Genomic DNA, 20461 nt, shown 5'->3' with positions numbered 1-20461 from the left:
CAAAGGTTTCTATGAATTTTGCTGGAAATACGCTTTTAGCATATAGCCTAAAGGGCAATAACAGCATCACATCACTGACCAGGGTGTTAGCTGGCCTGGTTTTACTACCTTTTCACAGAATGTAAAGTATGTTTTGAAAGTCCTGTATTAAACCTTTTTCTTTCTGTTACCCCTTAGGGTATCACCACTTCAAAAATCTGAAGTTGTAGAAATGGTTAAAAAACAAGTTAAGGTAGTAACTCTAGCCATTGGCGATGGAGCAAATGATGTCAGTATGATACAAACAGCACATGTTGGTGTTGGTATTAGTGGGAATGAAGGTCTACAGGCTGCTAATTCTTCAGACTACTCAATTGCTCAGGTAAGTCATTACACTGTAAAATACTACAGTAAAGTAGTTTAGTATCAGATTAATGTCGGTGTATGCATGTTCTGATTGTATGTTTGTTCATTTTTTGCAGTTTAAATATTTGAAGAACTTGTTGTTGGTTCACGGAGCCTGGAATTACAACAGAGTTGCTAAATGCATCTTGTATTGTTTCTACAAGAATATAGTCCTTTATATAATTGAGGTAATTTTACAGTACAGTAAATGTTACTTCTTGAAACTAAAAATTTTATTATTTTGAGGTTTTGATTATTAGATATGATTTAAAGAAGCATTTAAACTGTCAATAAACACTTACTAGTACTGAATCTTACTTTTTAATAAACTGATTATTATTAGACTGATTTATTTATTGTACTTTAAAAGACCCAATTGTCTTAAAAATACGTACTAAATATTAGTACTGGCAGCATAATACTGCTAGCTTATTAAAATACTGTATCTGTAACATCATTACAATGTTTAAGGAATACAGTTACAACAGCCGTAAATTTACTGAGATGTACGTGCTTAAGCTCTTTGAGCTGGTGTCAGTAACTGTCTGGTTCACAATCTGGAGCCCTTTTTCGGGTCACTGTTGAACTCAGAGCTGTTGCTGTTCAGAACAGTACTTAGGGTTTTTACATATATCTTTAGTTACACTACTGCATACTGTTCACTTGTTGATGAGGTAACCATGCCTCCTTAGGCTCAAGTTCATGAACAGGGATACTTTCCTTGAAAGCAGCTGACCTAGTTTTCTCACCTGGAATTTTAAGGGGACTAGAGTCTCCTTAACTACAGTAGTATGAGAGGACTGTGTTGTAATAAGGATATGTTTATTGGTAGATATGGTTAAGACAGCATGTATTACATAGCTATAATTTTCATGACCACAGGGCAACCTTAAAATTTTGAACATATTTTTAAATAGATTTTAATTTTTTTTCTCCCTCCCACTTCCTTTACTGTTCCTCTCTTTCTTTCAATAGCTGCTTGCTTTCTTATAACCAAATATGTATCCAGTAATTATGTTTATAATTGATTCAAACTTTATATTCACAATGATACTTTGGGTTAAAAATGGGAGGGGGAGAATGTTGCAAAGCTTGATCACAAGATAAGTTTTATAGGTCAATCTTCTGTATTTTTACATTAATGGGGTTAATAGTTATTCTTAAAACTTTCTTAGTTTTTTTAATATATTTTCAAATACATACTCTGCAAGATTAAGGTATTAATCTGTTTTTTACAGAAAGAAAATGCCTTCTTTCTGTTAGACCTGATGTAAACATTAACTTAAATATTTCCAATTTTGATATTTATGTATGTTATCTTACACTGTTGCAATGTTTGAAAATACTTTAAATATGTTCTTATGTACATGTGTTGTAGCCAAAAAGTGTGCAGTTTTCTCAGCATACTTTTTACATTTTCTAAATTTTCTTTTTTTCTCTTTATTGTGTTACTAACATACATAGATTTCAATTTAAGTAGCAGCAAGTTTGTAGCATGTTTAGAAAGACATAAAGTAGGAAGCTATAGAAAAAGCAAATCCATTAAAGATCCTTTTTTGCTTTAGAAGAGATGACAGACTTCAGATCCTGCATTTCAAAAGCTGAATATCTGATTAAATGATCCGACTTCCAGAAGTACTGATTAGCAATAGCTCTTGAAGTATTTGAAAAAAAAAAAAAAAACCCCAAACAAAATGGTATTAATGTATATTTGTGTTTATAGAAAACATCCAAAGTTGGGCTTTAGAACATACTACCTTATTTTTCTTCGTTTTCTGTCACTGTCACCTGCAAACACATTGTAAATTTATAACTTAAATCAGACATAAATATCCCACTGTTTGTATTCTTTGTGCAAGTTAAATGCAAGGTACAGAGATCAATAGGCTAAAAATACAAAAGATTAGAAGATGTAGTCTCTGCTGCCTGAACAGATGGAAGGGCAAAGATATCATTTTTATATGGGTTATGACCCTTTACATATCATGCACACAAGCATTTTGCCATATACACCTTCTGTGGAAGACAAGATGACTTTTACTTGAATTCCTGTATACCCAACATTTGTTAGCTCAGAAAACTTTCACAGATGTTAATAGCTCATGTCAATACTGTGAGTGAATGGGCAGAAATTCATCATTGAATGTCTCTAGAAAGGACAACTGCCAGTCTTGAATCTCTCTTTTCAGTTTTTTGTACGGATCAGGCGTGGGAGCAGAGAGCTCAATGAGTACTTGTAAGCTGCTGCTTAATATGCAGAAATGCTACATCAGGAAAAGGTCTGTGAAGCTTTTGTGGCCACGCCTCCCCTGTCTTGGAGTTTAGAAAATAATACTATGAAAGGCATGTCTGGAAGTTGCTTTAAATAAGTTTCTTTTTATTAGCTGACAATACCTAAAAATACCTACCTTTACTTAATAGATGCATATTATATTTTTAAATGTCTGCTCGTTAGTAATCAAACAAGTAATGTAATAGATTCCATTTAATCTAAAATACAGTGTTTTTCCTAGGCATTTGTGAGGTGATATGAAATAAGTGCTATTGGTTTCTTGGTTCAGAAAAAGGTAAAGGTCTGTAGTAATACTCTGGCACATTGATTAGTGTTTATCAACATTTAAACTCCTATTCATAATAAACTAGAAGTGGGCTGTGATAACTCTTTCTACTCTGTGTCATGACTCAATAGATATTTAAACTTGGACCTCGTCTTTTCTGTGGGACTAGTCCCAGTAACTTTAGAGGTTATATTCTGAAGTATCATTCTAAATTGCAAGTGAAAACTTTGAATTTCTAATAGACTTCTAATGGGCATTATTAAACTCGTTCCGAGGCTCACAGTCACATACAATAAGCCTGTGTAGAGTCTCATACTTATTTTGAGGGGGCTGTCATTTCCTTATAATGATGGTTGGGATTGAGATTGATCTAGGGATTGAGAACTTCTTTGTGGATTGGTTTTGATTTTATAATTACCATTACTGCATATACTCTTGCTAAACTGCTTGTTTTGTGAAGTTACGCAAATCTCCCTCCATCAGAGGGACAAAATTTTCCTATCCCTAATTTTTGTTCTGTTAGCTAGAACTAGTAATAACTAGTAATAACGTAAAATAACTTTTTTATTTTAAATAAAAAATGTTTACAATTTTAAAAAAGATATTTTTGAAGACCTGCATAGGTCATTCATGTTTCAGGTAGGGGAAAATTCAAACAAAAGAGTAAAAGACCAGGACACAAACAGAAGAAACGGATGCGTGGAGTTCACATTTAAAGATCAGTCACAGATCCTTAAACGTGGGCATTTGTAACAATTTAAGTGATATTGTGTAAACAATTTAATTATACTAAGTAATTAGAGCTGTAATGGCCTCTCATTCTGTAAACTTTGGATGATGGTTATCTTTTTTTTTTTCTCTCCCCCCCTCCCCCCCCCCCCAGCCCTTTTCATCCCACTCCTGAGTTACACACTTTCTGCTGCTCATGTCCATAACTGAAGTTTACCATTTTGTTCCTCGTTTCTTTTGCCTGGCACATGAGATGAATGCCTGTGGTCATATTGAGCCCCGCATCCTGCGTAACCCCAAACATGAGCAGTCTTTCTGTGTATGCTCACACTGCTTCTGAGCTGTAGAGTTTAGGTGGTGGTGTTCGGTATGCCATGGCATACTTAATGTATGCAAACTGCACCAAGTTCAGTTTAAAACACCACAGCAGAAAGTGATCGTGCTCCTGTCCACTTTTTTGCATTATATTGTTTGAAAACTTAGAAATACAGGGTTCTGCATTGAGGCCCATCTTATTTTAGATGGGCTGTGAACCTAAATCTTTCCTTTCCAATGGAAATTATGTAGCCGTTGAACTATAAAATGTTCTGAATTTTCACTTCTCCCTCTGCTTACATAGGTGTCCCTTAAGAAGTAATTTAGACTGTCTCCTGTCCTTCTGTAGAGGGGTGCTGGATCAGTAATTTGAGCTGTTAGAGTAGGACCTGCCCTCTAGGAAAGAAGTGGCTGAATCTGCTCCTAAATTAGCATCATGTACAGTATGTCCTAAAAACTTGTTTTCCAGGTACAGTTACCTTCATTGTCCATCATAATCAGAATGAAACACACTTGTCCATGGATAATTTTCCCACAGTGAAGCAAGAAACTCCGTGTTTCTTGTCACTGTCACTATTTAATACTGTAATAAGCTCTGTAGAGGTTTTTTCATGTCTGGTTAAGAGTGTAATTTTCTGGGGTCCAAGGTTCAGAAGTTAGCGTAAGTGGGTGACTTGCTTTCTTCCCCTCTTACGGTTTGAGATAAGGGCTGTATTTATCCTTGCTGCTTCCCCCACACTACCACCTCCACCCTAGATCTACTAATTATTTTTGAGCTATAGGTGGTGTTTATGTGAACATTCAAATATTATCTCATAAACAATAGAAAATCCATGTTTCTTCTTAAAGATGCTGTCTTTTAAAGTAGTATGTATGGTATTCCACTGAATGGTAGTGTTTCTACTACAGAGAGCATAGTTTTTAGCCACATTAAAAAGTTTCTCTTCCCAGCCATTTTTTTGATAGATTCAACAAAACTTTAGAACCCAGGGGTGCTTCCGAATGTCACTTCTTCTTGGCTTGCATCTAGAATTCTGACCAAGACTTGTTCCAGTTCCTTATTACAGTAATACTTAACTGAAATGCCTGTAACTTGCATGCTTTCTTTGGGAAAAAGTAAATGCTAAGATTTTTAGGAAGTTACTGTTAAAGGATTTCTTTACAATTCTACAGTAAAACTGTAGGTTTTAGAGTTTAAATAGCTTGAAGATTTTAACTTAAATTCTGTACAAAATGAAAGCATCAGGGGTTTTAAGGAATAAAATGATGCATAGCATTTCTGAGAGGCTTGGTAGTGACTTCATGTGACATTCTATTGTAAATTGAAATATTATCAAATTCTTGCATTTCTTTTAAAAGAGTCACTCCAAAACAATTCCAAGTGTTGCTTAGCATCACTTACCTTTAACAGCAGTGCATATGTGGAATAGATTCAGTATATGTATTTAGGCCTTTCTTTTCAAATTAAGGTTTTATAACATTTTGTCTGTTAGATAAATCACAACAGAAAATGTTCTTTCCATATACTCCTTGGTTATGAAGGGTCAAGTATATGTCTACTTGCAGTCTGTTTTATTTTCTTCCTAGAGTCATACTTTTGTTAAACTGTCTGAAATTACCAGCAATGAAATGTACACATACAATATGTGCCCAACTACTGAGTCAGATATTTTCTATTAAAACTGTTCTTTTCCACCACCCTAAACCCTTTCAAATTAAGAATTCTGAAATTTACTCCAATATTTGATACAAACAAGAAAAAAAAAATTAAGGGGTCAATCAGATAATAATATCTATTTTCCTAGCTGTCTTTCTAGGTTGGGAGTAAAAGAATGTAGGAACTATGTACAATGAGAAGGTTGAAAAGAGAGAAGCACGACTTGTATCCAGCAGTGGTGCTGAGGTTCTGGATTATGTTCACACATCAGCTTAGTTGTAAAGCATCCAAAAATTGTTCTGATGTTGAGTGCATAATTAATTGTTCAGTAATGAACAACTGATTATGCACTCATTTTGCTCCCTCATACTTAACTACCGAGAAACTGATGCTAATAAATACCTTCTAAATTCATCACAGTTGAATCATAACTTCTATTTCAAAAGTGAAAAATCAAAATATACAAGAGCTTATAAAAATCTCATTTAACTGGCATAAGTAATTCTATTGTCTTTTCAGTTCATAGGCTGAAAGGTTAGAAAATAGAGTGCTTGTTACTGTTAAAGAAATTGAGCATTATAAGACTTCAGAAAATGCAGTATATTCTATATATTGCAGCCTCTAATATCCATGATTTTGTATGCAATCTTGTTCCAATAATTGGTCACCAAAAAATCCATTTACTTTTCATTTATTGGTTGAACAAATAGCAATTTTCGTTGGATTTTAACTCCCATTTTTAGTGTTAATAATTGCTAATTTCAGGGGGGTTTCCATCTCAAAGTATTCACAAACTTGTTCAAACATTCCACAACGTGATAAAAGAATATGAGCTTGGTCATAGAATCTGGTCACCTGTAGACCAGCCTGGGTACGTATTGATAAACATACATATTGATTGTAGCAATTCATGCTTTCCCTAATAAAGTGAAATCAAATGTGAACTGCAGCATAGTCTCTGCAAAGCAGCATCTAAAAGTTCACTTGAAAAACATGAGTCTTAAATTGAGTAGAATGTTGTTGAGATGGTCTTAGCTTCTGTCACCTTATAGCTGATGTTTGTCATTGGCAATATAATTTGTGTAGCTTGTTAATAAAGATTCATCAGACATACTTTTTCTCCACTTTGTCATTGAACTAATATAAGCATGTAGAAGAAAGCAGTTATGCTGCATGCTATACTGAAAAAGATAACAAAATGTGTCATCATGCCTTTACAATTAAATTTGATTTTTTTTAACCTTTTAGCAGAAGTGATACAACTTAAGCCATGAAGAGATTTCCAGCTGCCTCTCTAAAATACTCTGTAGTTGAGTTAGTGCTCGTTAACGAAGTAATTGTATTGATTCAGTGTTCTGGTAAAACCTCATCTTTTCATGAGTTTCATGTTATGAAAAAGGAATATCGGTACAATTTTCAATTCCAGACTACAGCTTGCTGTATGAATGCTATTAGTTAGGAGGTTTACTAATGATTAGAAGAAATGACTACTTCTAATCTGTAGGTGTTTCCTGTGATATTTTTTTTCCCCTAATATTTCTCAGAATTTTTATTTCATTAAGAATTAAGTACAATACAAATGCAGTGAATTAAATCACTCTTAAATACTTAACAGACATGAAATTCCTTCTGAAAATAGCTACCCCCTTAAATGTTTTCATATTTAGATGGAATTGCTCACATATTTGACTAGATTGCCCATTATCTGTTCTGAGCACAAGTTGATTATTTTTTTTTTTCATACAGGTTTAAGCCATAACATCCTCAACTCTGTTGTAAATGTGTTCTAGGAATACTTTTCGTGAAGCTGAGGGAAAACAATGTTTATCACACCTCGCAGGACATTTGAGTAATATACATTTCTCCTCTTTTGCAGATCTGGTTTGCTTTTGTCAATGGCTTTTCTGGACAAATTCTTTTTGAAAGATGGTGCATAGGTCTCTACAATGTGGTAAGATGATTTGTGTGTTTTCAGTTATTTTCAACCATAATCATGAAAGTTTCTTGAGTAAGCAATCTTTAAGCAAGTCCTCACCTCTAAAGTTTTGCAATATGTTTGTTTATGGGGTTTTTTTAATCCATCTTCTAGATGTTCACAGCAATGCCTCCACTAACTCTTGGAATATTTGAGAGATCCTGTCGAAAAGAAAACATGCTGAAATATCCAGAGTTATACAAGACTTCCCAAAACGCACTGGACTTTAATACTAAGGTAGATTAAAAAAAATCAAATATAATTAAAGCAGACATTAAGAGGAATTTAGTGTAGTTGTCCTTTTTGTACTGTGCTGCTCATAATTAAAAATGGAGAGGATTTTTATTACTACTATTTCCAGTTGTCCACTTATCTGTGAATGGTGCAAATCATGTTTATCCATTTCTAGCAAGTACGGAAATGCAAGCATTTTGGGTTTTTTCAGCCCTGATTTTTTTTTTTCCTGTCTGCTGGTAATAAAGCTGTCTTCTATAGGCAAAAGTGATTAGACCTCTCTGTTGCTGGGCTGTATGTATTGGTACTGATATATGGAAATGGAGTAGTGAAGCCTGTGGAGAAGTGTTGCAGAGTACAATAAGAACTGTCATTAGATTTGTAGAGGGAGGTACTTGGTACTATTCTGTGTCAATTTGGAGTTGCGATTTTATGGTTTAATTTTGAGTTTTGGGGAAAAAATACTTGGAGATGGTTAAGAATTGTCAGGATGGATCAAAAGAAATCTGAGGCTATTTTAGGTGGAAAATGGGTGGCATTGATCTTGGAGAGACTAGCACAAGAAGTAGTTAAAGAATGTAGGGCTCTAATATACACAATTTCTACAGATTTATCCATAATCTCTATTAAAAAAACCTACCTGAAACTTTTTCCTGAATCTGCAGTTTCATGAATGCCATCATGTTTGTAAGAGTTCCTTCTGATTGAATTTGATTTTTCTAAATATAATGGGGATATTTCAAGTAATGTCATTGTGTGTTGAACTTGGGGACATTTTCAGTCTGTCACTGAATTAACAACACCTACATGTGATGATCTGTAGTAGATGCATGGAGCTGATACAGCATACTTAGCTCTGTGCCACTTGTGTTGTAAAACTGGAGTACTCCTATATATATAGAATTGTCTAAATTATCTTTGTTCACTGAAGCATATGAGATTTTTTTTCTCCTTCCTCACTTCATCCCTTCACCCGCAGAAGCAAACCTAAAAATTGCAAAGAAACTAGGGAAAACTGTTCCTTATGTCACTGTGAATGCTTTACAAATATAAGACCTTTCATGATCCATTAAAACAGACACTTTTGTGTTGTGATAGTTTTAATGCAGTAATGTAAGTCATGAGTTACATGTGTTGGATTGTTTTTTAAATTATAAGTCTATAATATAATTGTTGTTATTGCACAGATGTATTGCTGACTTCATTGGAAATTCTGTGGCTATTCCCATACAACACTTGTTAGGAGTAAATGTCTACAAACTTCCCAGCTACAGAATTCCCAGCTATATAAGTTGAATAGTTGGTGTTAAAGATTTGAAACATTACTGCCTTGAATGTTGATGCAGATGTTTGTTATGGTAAAAGGGATCAAAGGTTAGGAGGTCGTGACAGAGGTTAAAGGATTAGCATGTGACAATAAGAATTGGTCAGGAAAATGGAAAAGTAGAACTAATTTTTCTTGCACCCACCTGTGCTTTCTGTCAAATAAAAACTTCTGGTAATGACATAGCAAGAAGGAGAGACAAAGGTTAATGAGTAGCACAAGTTCAAATGTGCAAAGTATTGGAGTGTAAATTGGATCATACAACCTAGTGTAGTTGTATAATCTAACAAAAGATTTTGAGACATTGTGGAAAATGTTGTGAGGCAGGCAACTTAATTTCAATTGCCTGAACACCTTAACACTCGTAATACACATCTGTTAGTTACAATAAAGGCTATGATTGTCAAAAGTGCTGTTAGTGAAAAAACGTGATTGCTGTCCTGAAGGAAGTGGGTTACATATTTTTTATTAAGTCTTTTTATGTCTTTATACAGTATGTTATGGAAAGTATCAATAAGTTGTTTATCCTTAAACTTCATATAGTTCTTTTCAAAAGGCATATTTTACAAATGAAAATAAATTTGAAAGTAAAACTTAAATTAGTTAGCCAATAAATTAAAGGAAGTTTAATATGATGAAGCTGAGCACTTCAAGAATGAAGCATGAAAGGAGAAGTCTAAGGAAGATACTTTATTTGTCCTTTTTTAATTGCTTTGTATGTGGAAGTACATAGGAAGATACATGTAAAACTCAGGTTTTGATTGTTCTACTATCCAAATTTATTATTACTCAACATGTAAATTATAAATCTAGAGTCCTTTTGAATTCCCTACTTAGAATGTAGCACTTGTTCCAGTTGTCTGGTTTAGTTTAATTTTTCTGATGATATTCCCATAGGTATACATTTTAATTTCCCTTCTGATTTGAAATTAAAAGGAGGAGATAATACACACTTTTTTAAAAACATAAGAATAAACAAATGACCCATGAAGAACTAAGAGGCAGAAAGTGCCTGTCAGTTATATTACTTCACAGTGGTGGCCTGACAGAAACACATTTTGTGAATCTAACACACAGATAAAAAGAAAGGTCAGGGTTCACAGAGCTAGTTTATTGCAAATGGTTCTCATGGATTTTCTGTTTTCCCTTAGGTTTTCTGGGTTCATTGTTTAAATGGCCTCTTCCACTCATTCATTCTGTTTTGGTTTCCACTAAAAGCCCTCCAGCATGGTAAGTATTATGAAAAATAAAAATACACATGTTGAAGTTTACTAAATACCTTGTTTTTTTTCTTAGGAAAGCTTCGTAAATAGTAACAGTTCTGTGTGGTTAAATTTCGATACACCATTTCCAGAACTAAAGCAGATGCAGTGTATTTAAAATCTTTTATTTAAAATCTGTTTAAAACTAGGAGTAATATTATGTACATATGCATAAAGCTATATAAATAGATTTGAAGTAAACTGAAACAAGATGGAGAAAGAGATTGCTATGTAATTATACTAATTTTTTATATAATATGCTACCATGATAAATACCTGCAAGATCCTAAATCAGTGCTGTCCCTTGCGTTGTCTCTCACACTTTGTAAGCTTTTATTGCCAATGATTATACCTTCTCTCCTGTTTCTTCAGGCACGTACTAACCCCTTAGTTCACATCTGTATGAGTAGGGTTGTGACAGAGGAAACTGGGACATCTTAGATGGCTCAGACCTCTCAGTCTTCTAGTTCAACTGTTGTACGTGCGCGTGAGTTGCAAGAGAAATGGGATGGTTGGGAGGAAAGCTGTATTAATTAGAGGAAACTTGAAATCACTATTTCCAGTTTGTGAGAATGTTTGTGTGTATGGGAGCTCTCATAAGGGTAGGGTTTTGTTTTGCTTCCACCTTGGGGCGGGGTTGGGGGGGAGTGTGTACCCTGCAGCTTGTCTGTAAAATTAGTAGTCCTCTCGGTTTCCCTGCTGCAGGCAGACAGTCTGCCCTGGCATAGGGCACAGAAATATTCTCGTGGGCATTTTGGAACTGTTGAGACTAGATAGTGAGATGGTCACAGCTGCTTGTGCCCGAAAGGTTAAGGGGAAAACTTCTTGCAGAGTATTTTATACTCGGTGACTTCTGATGGGTAAAGGGAAGTAGGTAGCAGCCTGTTTTCTCCAAAAGGCCACTGGATGTGAGTTCAGCAGCAGCAGTTCGCATTGGAGAGGTTTGAACAGCCCAGGAGGAAAGAGGGCCCAAAATACCAATGCGTACTCTAAAACCACAACCTCAAATCCAAACCTAAATCCCTTTTCAGAGCTGTAGCCAGTCCATGTGAGAGATTTATGCATTACATGATGGAGAAATGATTAATAAGTATATGAAGCAGAATAGAGTTTGTGTGCGAATGGCAAAGCTGGGATACTTGCACGAGCTCTTGAGAGCACTGTAGCATAGACCTCTTCGGCTCACAGCCCCTGGGCTAGAACTGACCTGCTGGCAAGTGGCCTCTATAAGTCTGAACAAATTGCCTTCTGTCTACCACTTCCATTCCTAGACATTGGCCAGGTGAGCAAGGTGAGCAGAAATGGGACCTGGGGATTGGGTACAAGGCAGGCAGAATAACCAGTACCTGCCGTGGGTCCAGCTGGTGCACAGAGTTCTGCAAGAAGGGGAAATGAGCACAGGAGGGGAATTGCTGTTAGTTAAATCTCTAATGGCTGTGTGTGTAAAGAGGAAAGGGAAATAATGCTATTAGTTTCCTAGGGAGGAGCTGATGAGTAACAGAGGTCCACCAGAGAGAGGAACTTCTGAGAACAGGTCTCAGCTTCCACCTTCTCTTAGCAAAGAGGTGCAGGAGGATCCTGAGACAGGAAAGGAGGACTGGGAAGAAGGGGGGATAGCTCAGCTTTGTGCTTAAGAGTGCTGAGTCCCAGCACTCTGACTGATAACAGACTTGGGTGTCTGCCTACTGCTCTGTTTTATCCTCTTTATGCTCTTTAGGTATACATTGTTAAGCAGTGGAGTGTATGTTTGAGCAGGTATTTATTAGAATGCTGAAAATAAAATCTTGAAGATCATGAAAATCTCTCAGCGCTTTTTTGAGCATTTTCTCCTGTTTAGTCTTGCTTGTCCACCTCTTTCTTGTGTGTAAGTGGAAGATTTCAAACTGCATGCATTGTAGTAGAGTACCAAGAAATACACAATCAGAGAAAAGGTATGGATTTGTAATAATTATTTATCATAATTTGGTCCATGGGACCTAGCCATTTTACAGTTCATAAAACTAGAGTCTTTGCATTCCATGTACTGCATGTGGATATGAAAAGTGACAAGGACATAAATCTTCACAGAAGCTTCTTCTGATGCAACTTTGTCAACATAACAGTAAATGGCAGAAGCCAAACTTACATGTAAAAGTAAATCCACCAACCGCTCCCTCTTTTGTATAACCTTTAAAATGAGCCATGATCTCAGCTTTGTTTTCAGGCTTCCAGAGCTCTTGTAGTCCTTTGTGGCGTGCTAGTCTGTCCAGGGAGAAAGTTAAATTGGGGAAGTGCCAGGAATGCACCAGTATCACTAGAGCTAATGAGGCAGCCATTGTTAGCTCCCCATTTTGGAATGGGAGAGGGCTAGGTTAAGGAGGACTATTTGCAAGCATTTTGATTCTAATTTTTTGTGTGAACTTTCACCTGCTGTCTGTTCCAGAATATCAATAAATAGGTTTGGGGGTTTTTTTTCTGTGATAAACTGGCCTCACAGGTCCTGAAAAGCTTTAGAAAGGAGCACTTTTCATCCGCAACTAAAATGAATTTCATTTCAAGCATGTGTAAAGGTTGATATGAAGGCTTGAAAAAACACTCAACATAAATATGAAAACATACTTAATTAGCAGCATTTAATATACTCTATGCTAGCTGAGGATAGTGGAAAAATAAGTGTTTTCAACTACAGACCATTTTTATCAGCCTTTCACCTTCCTCTGGCCAGCCCAATCAGGAGTTTTAAACCTACCCCCCCCAAAAAAAAAAAACCCAAACATCATCATTCTTCTCTTTCCGCCAACACAGCTTTTTAAAAACATCCTTTCTTATGGTCTCTCAGCATTAGTCCAGTTTACTTTTCTTTTTTTGGAGTGATTTTTTTTTTGTCTTCTAATTTTATCCTTCCTTACTACCAGCACAGTATTTTGATATCTCTTTATATGATGGCAGTAAAAAGCAATATCCCAGTGATTAGAACCTCTACAACAGAGTAAGTGTTCTGGTTCAGTTGCAGTAGATGAACAATCTCGAGTGCTAAAAGCATTTTTAAACTGAACATGTGAAAACTTAGCAAGTTCAATACTTCTAATTGAGAATGAGGAATTCCCTCTGGATAGTTCAGTTGTGTGTTGTCCCGTGTCTGCCAAGAACTTCCGCAGAACTGGGATCAGAAAAGCCTGTGCTCTGTCAATAGTCCTAAAATAAGCTTTGTTAAATAAGCATAAATGCACTGCTTCAGAATTCTGAACTTAAGAACCACAGTAGATCTGATTTTTATGCAAACACATCTCTCTAGGATGCTGACTCTTTGCATAAATGCTGCATGTGTATCCATATGTGCAAAATGGGTATGTATTTATATGAATCCACAGATTTTAATTGGATAAATTCTGAAAATGGTATGAATAACAAGCATCTCAACAATTAAACTTGAATATATTTTGTATTTTTACTTAAACAGAAGCTCAGAAATATGCATAAGAGGAAAGATAAGTTTCTATACCAAAAATACCCAGGATCAGTGAAAATCTGGCTCTAAGCTTTCTGTTTAATTATATGTTACAGTCAGTGTACACTCTAGCTATTCTATTTCATACTTTTCTGAAAATATACTGTATCTCTGAACTTAAAAGTCAATCTAATTTAATTATTATTGAATACAATACTATTCATATTGGTATATGTTGTTACAAAAAGCTCCTGTTTCTAGCGTAATTCCTGAAGTCACTGAAAGTTTTAAAGGAGTAAAAATTATAAAAGTCATAGATCTCTACTGTTCAATACAGGTCAAGGTGAAATCTGCTGTTAGTACCCTGTAGGAAGTGCTACCATCTCTTTTGTACCATTTTTTTTTTCCTCCTATTGTGTATATTTAAAAGTTTTCATTTTTATCACTATTTTTTTTGTCTCCAGGCACGGTATTCGGCAATGGTAAAACTTCAGATTACCTGCTCCTCGGCAACACTGTATACACTGTAAGTCTTGCTACAGCTATCTGGTGCTCTATCAGCTGATATTGTCTCTATCTTTAACTCTTAGAGATGTGGTTTTATTATTATTTATAATTCTCTACATAGAAGAATTGATTAATTGTAGTGCCTTAAGAAATGGCACTTGAATGACTCTTTGAGCAGCTTTGAAGTGTGTTTTGCATTCTAATTCCAGTTTTTAAAACAAAACAGTTCAATAACGATGCAAAAGATACATCTGTCCTTTACTGGAAACTGTCCATTTTTTAAATAATGGGAATTGTAATTCCCTAGTTAGCATGTTCATAAACTTAAGGTAAGTTTCTGCATTGAAGAAATCCCAGGTTATTGGATATGGAACTGTTTTGTGTGAAGATACAATTCTGTTCTCCCTCTCTTGATTTATCATGGGGCCTTGAAAGAGTGATAGAGCCACATGGAACCAAGGTTCATGGGATGCCTCTTCGAGACGACCAAACTGCCAGAATTACACCTGACCAACACCTAACAGTAATCTTCTGCTACTCTCGTAGATATTAATCACTATTGGGTTTTTTTCTTTTAAACTCTTACCTCCTAGAATAAACTAATGAAGCTAAATACCTGTTTTTCACTTGCTAGGTGTCAATGTTACTCAATAGATGAAGATTTTCCAAGATCTCTCTTAGAAGCAAAATTAGACTTGTGCTTACTCTCTTCTGTTCTTCAACGTTGAGTTCAATTAATTTTTTAACTTCCTGTTTTTGGCAGATACAAAAAAGAAATTAATTCTTTCATCAAAATAAGGGGTCTGTAGTACAAATATAAATTTACATCAAAATTGATTTCCTTAGGGACTAGGGAAACATCATAACTGAAATAGAAGGAAAATATTCTAGGATACATTGTAGTCCTTTGAGAATGTAGCTACTGTCAACATCTCCTATGTATGAGAATGTTTTGAATACTGTTTCTGGTCCACTAACCAGAAAGATTAAAGAGCATAAAGGGCCGAGTAACCACAGCCCATTCTGTGTATTTCCTACTGCTGTGGCAGTTAAAATAAAATGTTTCTTCTGCCAATCCATACATGGATTTTAAAATGGTTATTTCAGGCACATTGAAAAATTGTTTGTTCACACATTCTCTTACAAGTTTATTTGCTCTACACTTCCCTTTCCCTGTTCCAAAAGGCAAGCACAGCATGTTTTGTCAGCAGTAGTCACATATGATCTTGCAGTCTATCATATGATGAACTGATCTCCATTAGGGATGGATGGAATATCCTGGGTAAGTGTTTTCAGTGCAAGTCTTAATAAAATTAAGATGTAGGGTCACAGTTGTTGTCATAGCTCAGTCCTGACAGAAGCAGTTCAACTGACACAGGTCTATTTGTATTATGATCTCATAACACCAGGTAGTGTTTAGAAGTCAGTCATTTATCTGAATGTCACTGCTTTCCCCAGTAATGATAAATACTTCATAAGAGTAACTACCACAACTACCTGTTGTTCTAAGTGAAACAGGTTCTTCTTGGCGAGAAGTTCTCTGCAACTGGTTTTCACCTTATCCACAAATGTTTCATTGTTTACTGTATTCATAAGTTGCAAACTTGCTCTGTTCAGCTGAAGTTTATTTTATGAATTTTATGTATACATACATGAGTTGCATAACTTCACCTGTCCTAGCACCTATGCCAAGTTTTCTGATAGCATCTCCTTTTCCTTCATTGCTCCTTTGTGTTGGCCATCATTTTGTAGAGTGAGTTAGCAGCGTACGCTTCTTAAACCCAGTTATTCAACATACTGCTGCAATCACAGCTGAAGTTCTTTCCTGAAGCAATTTCAGAACTTCATCCTACCCAGTCATTCCGCTCTGTGCTTCCTTCCAAAAGCCAAGCTCAGCACCAGCAGAAAACAAATTACAGATGCTGTACTAAGAGTTTACTGGATTACACTACGTCCTGTAGGACTGAGTGTTCAAAAAGTGCTGTTGTTTAGATTGTCACCCATCAGTTGATGGATAAGTCTTAAAATCTTACGGTACCGCAGAACATCTAAGTATCACCTGTGACATCAGCTGACTCGCAAATATCAAAGCCTGCTTTTTCAGGTTTGCAGCAACATTTTCTACCACCTTGAGAAACTAGTTAATTTCTGATACTTTCAATATAGTAACCTGGAGCTACTTAGTACTGTTTGTCAAGGTGTATCCACAAATGATAAAACGGAGGTCACAATGCAATGTTTCGGTCACCTTCTGCAACTGGCTTTCAACTAGGAGAACTGAAAGTTCACTGTCTTGAGAGGCTAATTGCTTGCTACTAACCTGCAGAATGGCCAAGAATTTCCCAAGAAAGCATTATTTCACCATTATAAGTCCAGACAACTTGCTTTTTCTTTTTTCCAGATTTTCCACTTTCCTTCACTTCAGATTAAAAATCTGGGGAGGAATGGGGGTTTCAATTGATGTATTCATGCTCCTGCACAGGAGTTCAAGGAGGTCTGGAACACACATGAAGATTTGAGAGGCTTTCAAAATGGGGGCACGGGGATGTCAGGATTGTTTTTTTCATAAAAATCTCTGCATGCGAAGTGTATATGCAGTGACAGTTGTCTGTCATTGTCTTGAAATATCAAAATCATAGGGCTAAGGTACTTCTCATTCTTCCCACTGCTTTTAATCTGTTATTAGGAAGTCTGCATTCATCACTTGTGGGGAAAAAAATCAATATCAAAGGGATTCAGAAATGAATATAGTTTCTTTGGATCCACAAAGAAAGTCAGGAATGTGCACTGATTCATATGTCCTGGAATTATTTCTTCAAACATGAATTTCAAGTAAGAGTAGAGTGCCATGAAAATATTTGTACAACCATTCTTGAGAGGTCTTTTTAAAAAAGCTCAGTGTTTATACAGAATACCAGTTTGATTTCTTGTTTCCTGGGTAGGATTCAGTGAGGTTTTGTTAGTTGGGATCAAGGGGAGGAGGCAGCAATAAAATCCAGGTTCTTCACTAAGCCACTTCAGTGTGTAGTTGGTAACTTCGTCAGGGGAATCAGTTAAGATGCAAGGAGGGTATGTATTCACACAGTCTGTATCTCCTTTTAGAGGTCTGCAGTGTTTGTTTTGTGTGTACATTTTGTCTATGCAATGAGAATTCTCGATCTGATCCTAAAGAAGGATGTTTTCTTTAAGACTCACCCAGAAGTAGCAAGCAAATGTACCAGATGAGAATTACTTTTTTTCACCATATATCATTTTTTTCACTCATGCAAATATAGAACCAGAACTGGATAGACTGAGTAAATTATAACACTCATCATGGTCCTTAATTTTTTTCTAATTAGATTTCAGACATGTTTTAGCTAATGGAATTTTGGCACTGTGATTTTTTTCCTTTTTTTTTTTTTGTCGTCCTTAATAATGCAGTAGTAGTTGAAATAGGAGATTCCACAATTAAAAGCATAAACTTATAGCTAGGAGTGAAAGCTTTCTGGCAGCGTTTGTATCCTTCTGTGCACCAGACATAGTGAAAGACTTGTCAAATACATTTAACCAGATATTTTCAGCTTATGATTGAAGTAAATTTCTTCTGAGTTTCTGAGGGTCCTTGAAGTTCAACCACAGACAAACTCAGTTACATCAGTGCTGCCAACTTGGCCAACAAACTAGAGATTAAACTATAGCTGTTACAGTTGAAGCTTGGGTCTTTGTGACTCAGTTTTTCAGCTTCATGTTCTTCAGATTGCACATAAAGCAAAACTTGTGATACATTCTCACACGTGAGTTACAAAACGTAATAAATATTTCTTTGCTAAACAGAAAACTTGTGTGAATTTCAAAGGAAGGAGATAAACAATTTCCCTGAATCAACTAGTCCTTGCTTTAGAATTATAAACTTTCTGCTACTGCTCATCTCTAAACTAAAATGGAGTGTGTCCTACAGGACAATAACATGATATTTTCAGAGACTGGTCCATAAAAAGAGTAAAGATGAGAGGGAAGAATGAAAATAGCATAACAGACTCATTCAATGTATTATTGGTGTGCAGAACATAGGTCTTAGGCTGCCAACATTAAACTGTTTGGATTTCAGGGTTTGGCAAAGGTGACTCATTTATTAATGAAGTGAAAAGATTAGATTTAGACTAATGTAAGCTTGAACAATTGCAAGTTTTCAGCCTAGCATCAAGATCTTCTGAATCTGTCTTTGTGTAGAAAGTAGTAGCCATCCATAACTAGGGAGTCTGCCATCTCTACTGAAGTGAGCTACACTTTTCTGTGTAACCAAAATACCATTGATAAAGAAGCTAATGACTCGGGAAGAGCCAGACTTGCAGAGTCCTAGGAGGCAAGGGAAGTGTGTAAGATTTCTAATATAAGAATTTTCCAAATCAAATGAGTGGAGATTATTAATGGAAGCAAATAATTCTTGGTGTTCTATTACTAGTTCATTATTAGGTGTATCTTTAAATATTTTAGTGGCTTTTTACTGTGGTCATTTCAAATCGGCACTTAAAATTCAGACCTAAGCCCACACACTTACAAAAAAGAGAAAAAATGCAGCTAGCTGTGGTCTAAAAGAATTTCACTTTGGGGCTGCTGAGAGTCCTGCATTTCTTTGGGAGCAGATTCTATTAAAGTGGAAGGGCTCTTCCATAGCTTCTGCAGGTCCATAGAAATGATTGCCTTTTGCTTTACAAATTTTGGGTTCGATCCTATTACACAGCTAGGTGCATTGGCACACGCAGTACTTTGTTGAATACTGTTAAGGAAATCACGTTTAGATTGAAGAGATTGATTATCCTTTTGTGCAAGTAAACATAAAGTATGAAAATCATTGAACTTTTTTCTTCTGTTCTCCTGAAAGTTTAACCAAACTAATCAATTCTGTATGTTAAGTAAGTTTCCCATATTAAATAAGACTCCTATCTCTCTCTCTCTCTCTCTCGCTCTTTTAAGTTTGTGGTTCTAACTGTGTGTTTGAAGGCTGGATTAGAGACCTCATATTGGACTTTGGTAAGCAAATGTCTTTCCTGTATTCTCAAATGTTCTATAAAATATGATGGATGAATAACTGTATTATTTTCTTATTTATTATATTACGCCCTTCCAGTTTGTCAGCTCTCCCCAAAGTATCCAACATAACTGTGGTCACTGTGTGGAAAGACAGAATATCCCCATACAAAAAGTAATGCTTAATATTGAAAAGGAGGACATTGGAACAAGGCTTAAAGTAATACTTAAACTAGACAAATCAAATTACTCTGAACTGATTGTAATTGAACTTAAATTGGCTTAAAATTAAGTAATATTGCTGCTGAAAGTATCATTTTGCTTTAAGAAATAGCTAACTGAAGTAGCAGAGTTAAATTAATACAAGGCACGGAAAATTCATCCAATATATCAGAATCATATTGTAAATACTAAGTAGCAAAGATCTTTTTTTATGTCATAATACATCTGTGATGATTGTTCTGTTTTCTTTTTTGTTTGTTTTAACAGTTCAGCCATATAGCTATCTGGGGCAGCATAGCACTTTGGGTAGTGTTTTTTGGAATCTACTCTTCTTTGTGGCCAGTCATTCCTATGGCACCTGATATGTCAGGAGAGGTAAAAGTATATTTTAACTAATATCTGAATGTGTGCAAAGAATATTGTTTCAGTCTTTAGTACAGGCCTAATCTTTACTAGATCTTTCTGCTAACTAGAGGTGTGTAAGAGGGTTGCTTCTTTTATACCTTCAATGTGGTAGCCATGTTTACTTAAAATAGAATTTGTTTTTACTCTTGTGAAAATAGAGCTCAACTAACAGGCTGTGATTATATGGTCTAGTGAGGAAGAATAGACAGGTAAGCTGCTTTGCAGTTCTTTAGTAAAATTTAATTTTCTAAAGAAAAGTCTTGCCAAATTCAGAACTCAATTATAGTGCTTATTTGGCTGGAGGGGGTTTTTTTATAATGAGGCAGCACAAGTAGTGCATTGGTTAAGGCTGTTTTTTCATCTTCGATTTTACAACTTTGCTAAGTATTTGAAACTGTAAAATGCTTCAGAAAAAATGAGGTGCCATTGCATAAGCAGCTGCTTGTCACGCA

The 20461-nt window shown here is 35.6% G+C and overlaps 1 protein-coding gene across 5 annotated transcripts in view; it reads left to right on the top strand.

Annotated features, from left to right (window-relative positions):
* The window catches only part of ATP8A1 (ATPase phospholipid transporting 8A1), a 121450-nt gene that overhangs the window by 75697 nt on the left and 25292 nt on the right, over positions 1-20461 (top strand). For 4 of the 5 annotated variants that reach the window (XM_054824015.1, XM_054824013.1, XM_054824012.1 and 1 more), the window contains 8 exons: positions 178-361; positions 462-572; positions 7520-7594; positions 7733-7855; positions 10328-10406; positions 14330-14391; positions 19329-19385; positions 19872-19979. In XM_054824015.1, coding sequence (XP_054679990.1) covers positions 178-361; positions 462-572; positions 7520-7594; positions 7733-7855; positions 10328-10406; positions 14330-14391; positions 19329-19385; positions 19872-19979 — 799 coding nt within the window. The remainder of the gene's footprint in view (positions 1-177; positions 362-461; positions 573-7519; positions 7595-7732; positions 7856-10327; positions 10407-14329; positions 14392-19328; positions 19386-19871; positions 19980-20461) is intronic. The other variant, XM_054824016.1, reaches the window with a different exon arrangement.

The sequence above is a fragment of the Grus americana genome, chromosome 4, assembly GCF_028858705.1.
Source record: "Grus americana isolate bGruAme1 chromosome 4, bGruAme1.mat, whole genome shotgun sequence".
Classification (NCBI taxonomy): Eukaryota; Metazoa; Chordata; class Aves; order Gruiformes; family Gruidae; genus Grus; species Grus americana.
The sequence above is the reverse complement of the archived record's forward strand: the minus strand, read 5'-3'. Positions and strand labels throughout refer to the sequence as shown.